Raw genomic sequence first — 12,053 nt, forward strand, 5'->3', positions numbered from 1 at the left:
CGAGGTGGGAGGATCACTTGAGCCTAGGAGTTTGAGACCAGCCTGGGCAACATAGCAAGACTCCGTCTCTACAAAAAATAAAAAATAAAAAATTAGCTGGACTTGGTGGTGCTTGCCTGTAGTCTCAGCTAGTCAGGAGGCTGAGATGAGAGGATCACTTGAGTTCAGAAGTGTGAGGCTGCATGACCTATAACAGTGCCACTGCGTTCAAACCTAAGTGAGAGTGAGACCCCATCTCTGCAAAAAAAAGGAATTGTTTTGCACGATTATGGAGGCTGGTAAATCCAAGATCTGCAGGGCTGTGGGCAGACTGAAGACCCAGAGAAGAGTCAAGGTGCAGTTCAAGTCTCGACGCTCTGTGCTTCTAAACTCCCTCTTGCTCAGGGAAGATCAGACTTTTGTTCTGTTTGAACCTTCAACTGACTGGATGAGACCCAACCACATCATGGAGGGCAATCTGCTTTACCTAAACCCTACCAATTTAAATATTTAAATACTAATCTCTCGCTCTCCCTCTTTTTTTTTTTTTTTTTTTTTGAGACAGAGTCTCGCTCTGTCACCAAGGCTGGAGTGCAGAGGTGCGATTTCGGCTCACTGCAAGCTCTGTCTCCCGGGTTCATGCCATTCTCCTGCCTCAGCCTCCCGAGTAGCTGCGACTATAGGTGCCCACCACCACGCCCGGCTAATTTTTTGTATTTTTAGTAGAGATGGGGTTTCACCGTGTTAGCCAGGATGGTTTTGATCTCCTAACCTCGTGATCCTCCTGCCTCAGCCTCTCAAAGTGCTGGGATTACAGGAGTGAGCCACTGTGCCTGGCCCATGCCTGGCTAATTTTTGTATTTTTAGTAGAGATGGGGTTTTACCATGTTGGCCAGGCTGGTCTCAAACTCCCAGCCTCAGGTGATCCACCCACCCATGCCTCCCAAAGTGCTGGGATTATAGGTATGAGCCACCTCACTCAGCCTTAAATACTAATCTCATCCAGAAACACTGTCACTGAAATATCCAAAAGAATGTGTGACCACATTCTGTCACTGCACTGTGACAGCCAACTTGATGCATAAAATTAACCAAGAATGTTGCTCTTATAAGGTTGGTGGAAGGGTTAAAATTGAGAATATCTGTAAAGCACGAGTACAGTGACTGTCAAGTGGTAAATGTTCAATTAAAGGTGGTGGTTGTCATCACAAAGGGAAGAAATAACATTTGTCAAATGCCTAGTATGTCAAGTGCAATGCTAGGCTCTTCTGCATTGTTATTTAATTAAAATCCACATTACCACACACTGAGGTAAGTATTATTATCCCCATTTTACAGTTAAGGAACTTAATGTGCTGAGGGATCACTCACCTTGCCCAAGGACCCTCGCTTGGTGTCAGAGCCAAAACTAGAAATTAAGTCTGTCTGATTTCAAGAAGTGGGCTCTTTCCCTCTGGGGCTGGAGGCTGAAAACAGAAAGGAGGGGTCTCCCTGGGGTGTCACTCCTAGTACCCTCACACACAGACATACACATACCTCGGTTTCAGTAATTCCCTTGAAAAATCCTGAGGCCCCATGGTAACTCTTTTTTTTTTTTTTTTTTTTTCTCTTTTGAGACGGAGTCTGCCTCTGTAGCCCAAGCTGGAGTGCAGTGGTGCAATCTCGGTTTGCTGCAACCTCCACTTCCTGGGTTCAAGCGATTCACCTCCCTCAACCTCCCAAATAACTGGGATTACAGGTATGTACCACCACACCCAGCTAATTTTTGCATTGTAGGTAGAGACAGGGTTTCACCATGTTGGCTAGGCTTGTCTCAAACTCCTGACCTCAGGTGATCCGCCCGCCTCGGCCTCCCAGAGTAGTGGGATTACAGGTATGAGCCAACACACCCAGCCCCCATGGTAATGCTTAACCCAGAAAAGGGGAATGTGCAAGGTTTATTTCTGTAGGATCTGGGCCTCTATGGACAGGAATCCTGCCCTCCAGTCCCTCCTGACAGTGCAGCCTCTTCATAAAATGGATAGGGTAACCTTTGCTGGCTCTTCTCTCCCAACTTACCTGATATAAGAGGCGTTCTCAGCTAGGTGTGGTGGCTCACGCCTGTAATCCCAGCACTTTGGGAGGCCAAGGCACGTGGATCACCTGAGGTCAAGAGTTTGAGATCAGCCTGGCCAACATGGCGAAACCCCGTCTCTACTAAAAATACAAAAATTAGCCGGGTGTGATGGTGCATGCCTGTAATCCCAGCTACTCGGGAGGCTGAGGTAGGAGAATTGCTTGAACTCAGGAGGTGGAGGTTGCGGTGAGCCGAGATTGCACCACTACACTCCAGCCTGGGAGACAGAGGGAGACTCCGTCTTAAGAAAAAAAAAAAAAGAGGAGTTCTCAGAGAAGGGCTCCTCACAGACCGTGAGGGCCATTTGGCTCAGGCCTTATTGCAACATAAGGCCTCAAATTTAGACTTCTGATGTTATCTCCAAGTGTGGTTACAGTCACGCTGTTACTCTGGTAGAACAGAAAGTAAGGACTTACCATAAAATTGATTTAACTTTTATTATGGAATTTTCAAATATATACAAAAGGTAGGCCGAGTTCGGTGGCTCAGGCCTGTAATCCCAGCACTTTGGGAAGTTGAGGCAGGAGAATAGCTATATACACACACACACACAAAAGTAGAAAGAATAGTACAATGAATCTGGTTTGCCTATTATCAGAAGACATTTCTTTTTCTTCAACTTTTATTTTTATTTTATTTATTTATTTTTTTTTTGAGATGGAGTCTCGCTCTGTCACCCAGGCTAGAGTGCAGTGGTGCAGTCTTGGCTCACTGCAAGCTCTGTCCCCCGGGTTCACGCCATTCTCCTGCCTCAGCCTCCTGTGCAGCTGGGACTACAGGCGCCCGCCACCACGCCTGGCTAATTTTTTTTTGTATTTTTTAGTAGAGACGGGGTTTCACCGTGTTAGCCAGGATGGTCTCAATCTCCTGACCTGGTGATCCACCGTCTCGGCCTCCCAAAGTGCTGGGATTACAGGCGTGAGCCACCGCGCCTGGCCTCCTCAACTTTTATTTTAAGTTTACATAAGTAAACATGTGCCATGGTAGTTTGCTGCACAGATCATCCCATCACCCAGGTACTAAGCCCAGCATCCATCAGCTATTCTTCCTGATGCTCTCCCTCCCCTACCCCCCTCCCTCTGAAAGGCCCCAGTGGTATAGTTCCCACCATGTGTCCATGTGTTCTCATCATTCAGCTCCCACTTATAAGTGAGAACATGTGGTGTTTGGTTTTCTGTCACTGTGTTAGTTTGCTGAGGATAATGATTTCCAACCCCATCCATGTCCCTGCGAAGGACATGATCTCATTCCTTTTTATGTCTGCATAGTATTCCATGGTATATATAGTATTCCATGGCGTATACATACATAGTATTCCATGGTGTATATGTACCTCCATGGTGTATATTTTCTTTATGAGTCTATCACTGATGGGCATGTAGGTTGATTCCATGTCATTGTTATTGTGAATAGTGCTGCAATGAATGTACACGTGCATGTATCTTTATAACAGAATGATTTATATTCCTTTGGGTATACACCCAGTAATGTGATTGCTGAGTCAAATAGTATTTCTGCCTCTGGGTCTTTGAGGAATAACCACACTGTCTTCCACATGGTTCAACTAATTTACACTCCCACCAACAGTGTAAAAGCGTTCCTTTTTCTACGCAACCTCGCCTGCATCTGTTGTTTTTCAACTTTTTTTTTTTTTTTTTTTTTTAAGACAGAGTCTCGCTCTGTCACCTAGGCTGGAGTGCAGTGGCAGGATCTTAGCTCACTACAACCTCTGCCTCCCGAATTCAAGCGATTCTCCTGCTTCAGCCTCCCAAATAGCTGGGATTACAGGCACACAACACCATGCCTGGCTAATTTTTTAATTTTTAGTAGAGACAGGGTTTCACCATGTTGTCAAGCTGGTCTGGAACTCCTGACCTCAAGACATCCACCTGCCTCAGCCTCCCAAAGTGCTGGGATTACAGGCGTGAGCCACCATGCCCGGATGTTTTTTGACTTTTTAATAGCCATTCTGAGTGGCATGAGATGGTGTCCCTGTGGTTTTGATTTGTATTTTTCTAATGATCAGTGATGTTGAGCTTTTTTTCATATGTTTTTTGGTCACATGTATGTTTTCTTTTGAGAAGTGTCTGTTTATGTCTTTTGCCCACTTTTGGAGGCTTTCTTTTTTTTTTTTTTTTTTTTTGAGACAGAGTCTGGCTCTGTCGCCCAGGCTGGAGTGCAGTGGCGCAATGTCGGCTCACTGCTACCTCCACCTCCCACGTTCAAGCGATTCTCCTGCCTTGGCCTCCTGAGTAGCTGGAATTATAGGCACTCACCACCATGCCTGGCTAATTTCTGTATTTTCAGTAGAGACAGGGTTTCACCATGTTGGTCAGGTTGGTCTCAAACTCCTGACCTCATGATCCGCCCACCTCAGCCTCCCAAAGTGCTGGGATTGCAAGCGTGAGACCCCAAGCCCAGCCCCTTTGCCCATTTTTTAATGGGGTTGGTTTTTTCTTGTAAATTTGTTTAAGTTCCTGTCACAAGACTTTAAATTATAAAATAGGACCTGCAGTTCCCTGTAAAGGAAAATGTTCTATAAATTCTGTAATGATCTTCTGGATAGCCAGGTGCGGTGGCTCATGCCTGTAATCCCAGCACTATGGCAGGCCAAGACCGGCTGATCACCTGAGGTCAGGAGTTTGAGACCAGCCTGGTCAACATGGTGAAACCCCGTCTCTCCTAAAAATACAACAAAATTAGCTGGGTGTGGTGGTGCATGCCTATAATCCCAGTTACTCAGGAGACTGAGGCAGGAGAATCACTTGAACCCAGGAGGTGAATGGAGGTTGTGGTGAGCCGAGATCGCACCATTGCACTCCAGCCTGGGCAACAAAAGCAAAACTCTGTCTCAAAAAATAAAAAAGGGGTCTCGTGGATAGCATAATTGTATTGCAATTTTGTGTGAAAAAGTGTTAATCTGGCTGGGTGCAGTGGCACCCACCTATAATCCCAGCACTTTGCGGGGCCTAGACAGGAGGATTTCTTGGGGCCAGGAGTTCGAGACCAGCCTGGGAAAGACGGTCTGAAAAAAAAAAGAAAAAGTTAATTTATCAAATGTAAACGTGCCTGTTTTTCATTTCCAAGTGCATCTGAAGCCTCCACAGACAGTAGGGACCTAGACTTCTCTCCATCTTTCAGAAGTCCTGTCTCCAAGGGAGCAGTTGCTGAGATCTGTGGGTCATTTCCCACCCTGCCCCTGGCCCCCTGCAGAGGCTGGGGTGGGAATAGCTGGCTCTTCAAACCCTGCCAAAAGCTCTGAACTCTGCTTTTTGCCAGTGGTCAGGCCTCCTCCACCTGACCCTTCACCCGAGGTGATGGGATGCCTAACCATAGGGCCAACTGGGGGGGCTTCTCTCTCTGCCTCTGCAGGAACTCAACCAAATAGCATTTACAGAGCAACCTCTGTGTGGCCAGCTGGCTTTCAGCCCTGGGGGTGGGAGGTGCGGGGGTGGAGTTGGGAACCTGATCCTGATCCCGGCACTACCCCCTGAGGAACCTCCAGTCTGCTGGGAGAAAAGCAAAGAAAGGTACCTAAAGCAGAGCTATTAAGCGCCCCAACTGTGCCTATGTGAGAGTCCCACCATTGTTTGCTTGGGAGGCAGATCCTAGTAAGCCTAAGTCAAGGAGGAGTGCGCACAGGGCAGGCCAGCCCGGAGGTCCCCGAGGGCAGGGCCTCCAGGCTTCCCATTCTTTCCAGGTTCCCACAGCGCTCAGGCCCCACTGGGCTCACAATAAGCTTCAATGACCGCTTTTGACTGAACCTTTCGCCTTTGTATCTGTCTCTGTGTCTCTCAGCATCTCTGTCTCTACGGGTCTCTGGCTCTCTCTTGTTTCCCAACATCCTTCCCGAGCCCCTGGGGAGCAGAGCTGGGGGAGCCCGGCAGTGGGAACGGGACAGCGTCCTGTTCTCACCAAGGACAATAAGGGCCGGAAAGGGCTGGAGCCAAGGCCTGGCGCAGACTCCCCCTCCCTGCCTGCCCTGGGCGCCCCCCCGCCCCCCCCCACGCCCTGACCCGCCTAAGTGCCAGTCCTCAGGGACTCAGCCTCCTTGCCCTTGGTCTCACATTCCCACTGCCCTCCCGTTTCTCTGGAGGCATCACTTCTGCCCCCAGGAACCCACAGAGCCAGTGCCCTCCCACTGTCCTCCACACTCCCCGCAGCCCCATCCCCTGCATTATTTACTCCTATTTCCGGAGCTGGCTGTGGGCGCCAGCGGGTGTCAGGGCCACGTGTGAGGGAGCAGGAGGAAACATCTGGCTTCCCTCTGTCCCCCAGGGGCGGGGACGCCTCTCTCTCCCTCAGGCCTACCGCCTCCTCTGGGGTGGAACTGAGCCCCAGGAGTCCAGGGGCCAAGAGGTTAGCACCTTTGCCCTTCTCACCCTCAGGGCTCTGGCAGCCATGGAGTCCTCACACCCCCTTACTTAATTATGGTGATTAGGTGGCTGTGATACCCCTGCCAGGGTTAATTGGCAGGTCAGGTGCAGCCAGCCTGCAACCAGGCAGGGTGCAGAGCTGCGACGTTGGCGCCAACCTGCCTTGTAAATGCACTCATTCCTTGAGGAAGGCGTCATTATTCCTGGACCACATGCTGCCCCTGGTGCCTATGCAGTGGGTGGCAGCAGATGCTCAGATCCCTTGGCACTGCCCTGGCACCTGCTCTCCGACTCTTCCCCACTCTCTACTAGCCATAGAGATGATACTCCCTGCTGGTCCCCACCCAAGCCAGCTCTCGTTGTGGAAGGCATGGTGCCCTCTGCTGGCCGGATCCCTAGACTCCCCACCCACCCCGCGCCACCCTCTTCCCCACTCCCCTCCCTAGGCTGTGTCTGTGCTCACCTGCTCTGGGACCTGACCCTCTGCCCAGTGCTCCCACTTTGGGTTAGGGCAAAGTCGAGGTTTGACAGTGAGACTTAGAACCAACCCAGCCTCCCCTTAAGCCCAGAGACCAACTTGGACAACCTCGTCCTCTCCCACAGGGTCTCATATATCACAACCCACTGCCCTCCCCAACCATCAATACGGTGAGTCAGAGTTTAGAGTGGCCATCCTCTCAGGGAGGCTCTCTCTGGTCTCCACTGAACTTTCCGCCTCCAATCCCAGCCTAGGGGGAGAAGAGGCTTAATTCAGGATTCAGTCTTCCCAAATGGACCAGTCTTTTGAGTCTTCCAAGAAGGCTGGCTTCCACACTGACAGACCCAGCAGCAACTAATGCCACTCCCGGCCCTCAGGGTTAGCTTGTCTGGGAGGGTGCCGCTAGCCTCCAGGAGGGAGACGTGAATCCATAGCGCCCCCTGCAGGCGTCTTGGATAAACTGCCTAGCACTTCCTCCTTGGCCAGGTTACAGAAGGGCAAGTATCTAGGGTTCTGACCAAAGATGGGAGTGGGGTGGGGTGGCCTCAAATCCTTGACCAAAACTCATCTACTCACTTCTTCACCTTCACTGTGTCTTATTCCCTAACTCAGGCACCTATGGACAGGATTTTGTTTGTCAGGACAGGTTATTTCATTCAACCAACCCACCTTTTTTTTTTTTTTTTTTTTGAGACGGAGTCTCGCTCTGTCGCCCAGGCTGGAGTGCAGTGGCCGGATCTCAGCTCACTGCAAGCTCCACCTCCTGGGTTCCCGCCATTCTCCTGCCTCAGCCTCCCGAGTAGCTGGGACTACAGGCGCCTGCCACCTCGCCCGGCTAGTTTTTTGTATTTTTAGTAGAGACGGGGTTTCACCGGGTTAGCCAGGATGGTCTCGATCTCCTGACCTCGTGATCCGCCCGTCTCAGCCTCCCAAAGTGCTGGGATTACAGGCGTGAGCCACCGCGCCCGGCCCACCTTTTTTTTTTGAGACAGAGTCTCACATTCAGGCTGCAGTGCAGTGGCACAATCTCCACCCACTGCAACCTCTACCTCCTGGGTTCAAGCGCAGATGGTGCCTCAGCCTCCCAAGTAGCTGGGACTACAGGCACACAACACCACACCCGGCTAATTTTTGTATTTTTCGTAGAGATGGGGTTCCCCATGTTGGCCAGGTTAGTCTCAAACTCCTGACCTCAAGTGATCCACCCACCTCGGCCTCCCAAAGTGCTGGGATTTCTGGCTTGAGCCACCGCGGCTGGCCCAACCCACTGTCTTTATTGTCCATTATCAGGCTCTGGAAAAGACAAAACTGACCAAGACAAGGTGTGTACCTTAAAACCCACACCATTCAGCACAAGGGAGGGCACCTAGGACAGGCACTCTGCAGAGCTGTTCCTCATGACAGAGCACAGACAGGGCAGGGTGCAAGTAGCCACCTGCATTTGTATCAAGGTTGGCTCGGAAGTTGATGTCCTTGCTCCTATTGTTTTATACACTTCGCTACAACTTAGGAAGTTCCCAGTGTCTTGGCTACAAGACGGAGAAAAAAATGAAGGCACCAGAACAAACAGGCAAGGAGCAGCTGACCACCTGGGGAGTCTTTCTAAACACAGGCATATGTTCTTTCTGGAGTAGAACAGATAGGTCCCAGGGACAGCATCAGGAGAGAAGTCCCATCTATGCACTTGCAGCAGGGGGCTCATTTGCTCAAGGCAGGGAGCTGGAGTGGCAAAGATACCACGTGGAATCCCATGAAACAGTATAGGTGTACAGGACCTTTCCTTCCTTTGCTTTTTTGCTCCAAGATCCCTTCTGGTACTGACGGGCCGGCCTTCCTGCATTGCAGCCTTTATCCCTTTCCCCAAAGATCACGACGGCAGAACATTCATGCACTTTTCTCCCATGATGAGACTCACACAAGTGTATGCCATTCCAGCAGCACTGACGGTATTCAACAGATAATTGGTAAAAATGAATGTGGGAGTAAGGAAAGCCTCACCGTTCCCAAGGTCTGAAAACAGAAGGTGCCCAAATGTCTCAACATTCTGTACACCTAAGCTGGGCACTGGTAGATGAGGTCCACAACATATCACAACTCACAGAACTACAAAGAATCTACTTTATTGAACATTCAGGGTCAATTTCTCTTCTTGCTCTTGCCTGTGACCTTGGCTGGTGTGAGGACTGGAGCTGCTGCCTGGTACAGGGTGGAGGAGATCTTGTTGATGTAGTACAGACCAACCATGGAGAAGATGAAGCTACATGGTGGAGACAGAAAGGTCATGGCGCCAGTGGGCATGCTGCCAGCCCGGTGCCTTCTAGGGAAGATACTAGCATCAGGAAAAGAATCCAAGTTCAAGTTTAGGAAAATGGGGAAGGACAAAAGAGGGAGAACACAGGGAGAGGTAGCTGTGGAAGGAAAAAGTCTGGCACCATCAGAGTAGGATCCAGTGCCAAAGAACAGAATGCTACACCCCTTACCCAGCTCTCAGGAACATACCAGGTGGTGACACAGACTCGGTGGATGAGACCAGATGCAAAGAGAGCCAACAGGAGGCACAGGAGAACTAGGGAGGCAAGAAGAAACAAGGAGGGCAACGGTCAGAATGGAAATATTACGCATCCACACATGGAGTCCAGGAGAAATCCGGGGCTCTCGCAATCCTGGGGAACCTGCTTAGAAGGGTATGCATGACAACAGCAGGAGGATTCAGATGACCTTAATGATACCCAGAACATGGAGGTAGGAGGTTGAGTGCGGTGACTCACACCTAGAATCCCAACACTTTGGGAGGCTGAGGTGGGCAGATCACTTGAGCCAGGAGTTTGAGACCAGCCTGAACAACAAAGTGAGACCCATCTCTTAAAAAAAAAAAAAAAAAAAAATTGAATTAAAAAAAAATTAGCCAGGCACGGTAGTACACTGGTACACATGCCTGTAGTCCCAGCTACTCAGGAGGCTGAGGTGGGAGGAACCCTTGAGCCAGGAAGTTCAAAGCTGCAGTGAGCTATGATTGCACCACTGCACTCCAGCCTGAGCAACAGAGTAAGACCCTGTCTCAAAGAAAAAAAAAAAAACATGGATGTAGATGTATGCTTTTTTTTTTTAATCAGCTCTGCCCCAAATCTCATGTAACTTCCCTATCCTGGCTTTCCTCCCATAAAAGGGAAAAGGAAAGGTGATGGACAACAGAGTCTGAAGGGCAAGATGTGTTCCCATTTGGGGAACCCAGTTAAGCCCTTTCCAACAGAAGCCAGACAATGAGAATCAATTCATTAAGCTGGGTGACCGGTGGTGGAAGTTGAGGGCCTTGCTCCCTGGACACAGGTTGGAGGGCAGAGTGCTTGGATTCACTTGTTCATGGGGGCAGGAAATGATTTTAGGTTACCTGGAATATGATGGGAGAGAAGATGAGAGGACAAAAGCAAGGACACACAGGGCTGCACCTGCCCAAGTGGAGAGGGCAGAGAAGGCGAAGTGTGCCAAGAGCTTTGCCCCACCACAATGGCATCTTTTTCTTCTTTTTTTTTTTTTAAATTTTTGAGGCAGAATCTCACTCTCTCGCCCAGGTTGGAGTGCAGTGGTGCAGTTTCAGCTCACTGCAGCCTTGACCTCCTGGGCTCAAGCGATCCTCCCACCTCAGCTTCCCAAGTACCTGGGACTATAGGTGCGCACCACCATGCCCAGCTAATTTTTGGACTTTTTGTAGAGACAGGGTCTCTCTCTGTTGCCCAGGCTGGTCTTGAATTCCTGGGCCCAAGCACTTCTGCCAGCCTCCACCTCCCAAAGTGCTAGGATTACAGGCACGTGTCATCCCACCCAGCCAACGGTTTCTTTCAGAAGCAACTGAAAAGCCGGGCACGGTGGCTCACACCTGTAATCCCAGCACTTTGGGAGGCCGAGGTGGGTGGATCACCTGTTGTCAGGAGTTCAAGACCAGTCTGACCAACATGGTGAAACCCTGTCTCTATCAAAAATACAAAAATTAGCCAGGTATGGTGGCGCATGCCTGTAATCCCAGCTACTCGGCAGGCTGAGGCGGGAGAATCGCTTGAACCCAGGAGGCAAAGGCTGCAGTGAGCTGAGTTCACACCACTGTACTCTAGCATAGGTGACAGAGCGAGACTCCATCTCAAAAAAAAAAAAAAAAAAAAAAGAAGCAAGTGAAGATAATACATATGGAAAGAAACAAAATCTAACAGAGAGAAGTCCCAGGGCTACTGGATGGAAGGAACTCTGAAGCCTGCGAAAGGGCTATGAGGAGAAAACAAGTCCTAGAGTGGGGCAAAGAAATGAGGGCAGCCAGGCCCAGTGGCTCACACCTGTAATTCCAGCACTCTGGGAGGCTGAAACAGGAGGATCACTTGAGCCCAGGAGTTCGAGACCAGCCTGGGCAATATGGTGAAACCCATCTCTACAAAAACTTAAAACAGTAGCTGGGTATGGTGGCACTCACTGGTAGTCCCAGCTACTGGTAAGAGGTAAGACTGAGGTGGGAAGATTGCTTGAGTCCAGGTCAAGACTGCAGTGAGCCATGATCACATCACTGCACTCCAGCCTGGGTGACAGAGTAAAACCTTGTCTCAAAAAAAAGAAAAGATTAAGGGCAACTGTGATAGATCTTTGTTTTGCCAGATGAAGGTTTTACATGAGATTGCATCTGCTGTGAATTTATGAGCACGTGGCATTCCTTAAGTAATCTGGTCGTGATGCTTAATTTGCTTTATAAACTTACTTCTCCATAAATAACTGAATCTTTTTTTTTTTTTTTTTTTGAGACAGAGCCTTTCTCTGTCGCCCAGGCTGGACTGCAGTGGCGGGATCTCGGCTCACTGCAAGCTCCGCCTCCCGAGTTCACGCCATTCTCCTGCCTCAGCCTCTCGAGTAGCTGGGACTACAGGCGCCTGCCACCTCGCCCCGCTAGTTTTTTTGTATTTTTTTAGTAGAGACGGGGTTTCACTGTGTTAGCCAGGATGGTCTCGATCTCCTGACCTCGTGATCCGCCCGTCTTGGCCTCCCAAAGTGCTGGGATTACAGGCTTGAGCCACTGCGCCCGGCCAAATAACTGAATCAATTCTTTTTTTTTTTTTTTTTTTTTTTTTTT

General features: G+C 49.8%; 1 protein-coding gene and 1 long non-coding RNA gene across 2 annotated transcripts in view; both read right to left on the reverse strand.

Annotated features, from left to right (window-relative positions):
• Positions 1 to 9,053: 9,053 nt before the first annotated feature.
• On the reverse strand, positions 9,054 to 9,852 carry LOC112606914. Its single transcript, XR_003115707.1, has 2 exons — positions 9,449 to 9,852; positions 9,054 to 9,206 (listed from the first exon to the last, which is right to left on the reverse strand). It is a non-coding gene; the product is annotated as an uncharacterized LOC112606914 (long non-coding RNA).
• Positions 9,853 to 10,328: 476 nt separating this feature from the next.
• Positions 10,329 to 12,053, reverse strand: part of MUC1 (mucin 1, cell surface associated) — a 17,654-nt gene continuing 15,929 nt past the window's right edge. Inside the window, exon 3 of the mRNA XM_025378233.1 lies at positions 10,329 to 10,337. Coding sequence (XP_025234018.1) covers positions 10,329 to 10,337 — 9 coding nt within the window. The remainder of the gene's footprint in view (positions 10,338 to 12,053) is intronic.

Source organism: Theropithecus gelada, chromosome 1 (genome assembly GCF_003255815.1).
Source record: "Theropithecus gelada isolate Dixy chromosome 1, Tgel_1.0, whole genome shotgun sequence".
Classification (NCBI taxonomy): domain Eukaryota; kingdom Metazoa; phylum Chordata; class Mammalia; order Primates; family Cercopithecidae; genus Theropithecus; species Theropithecus gelada.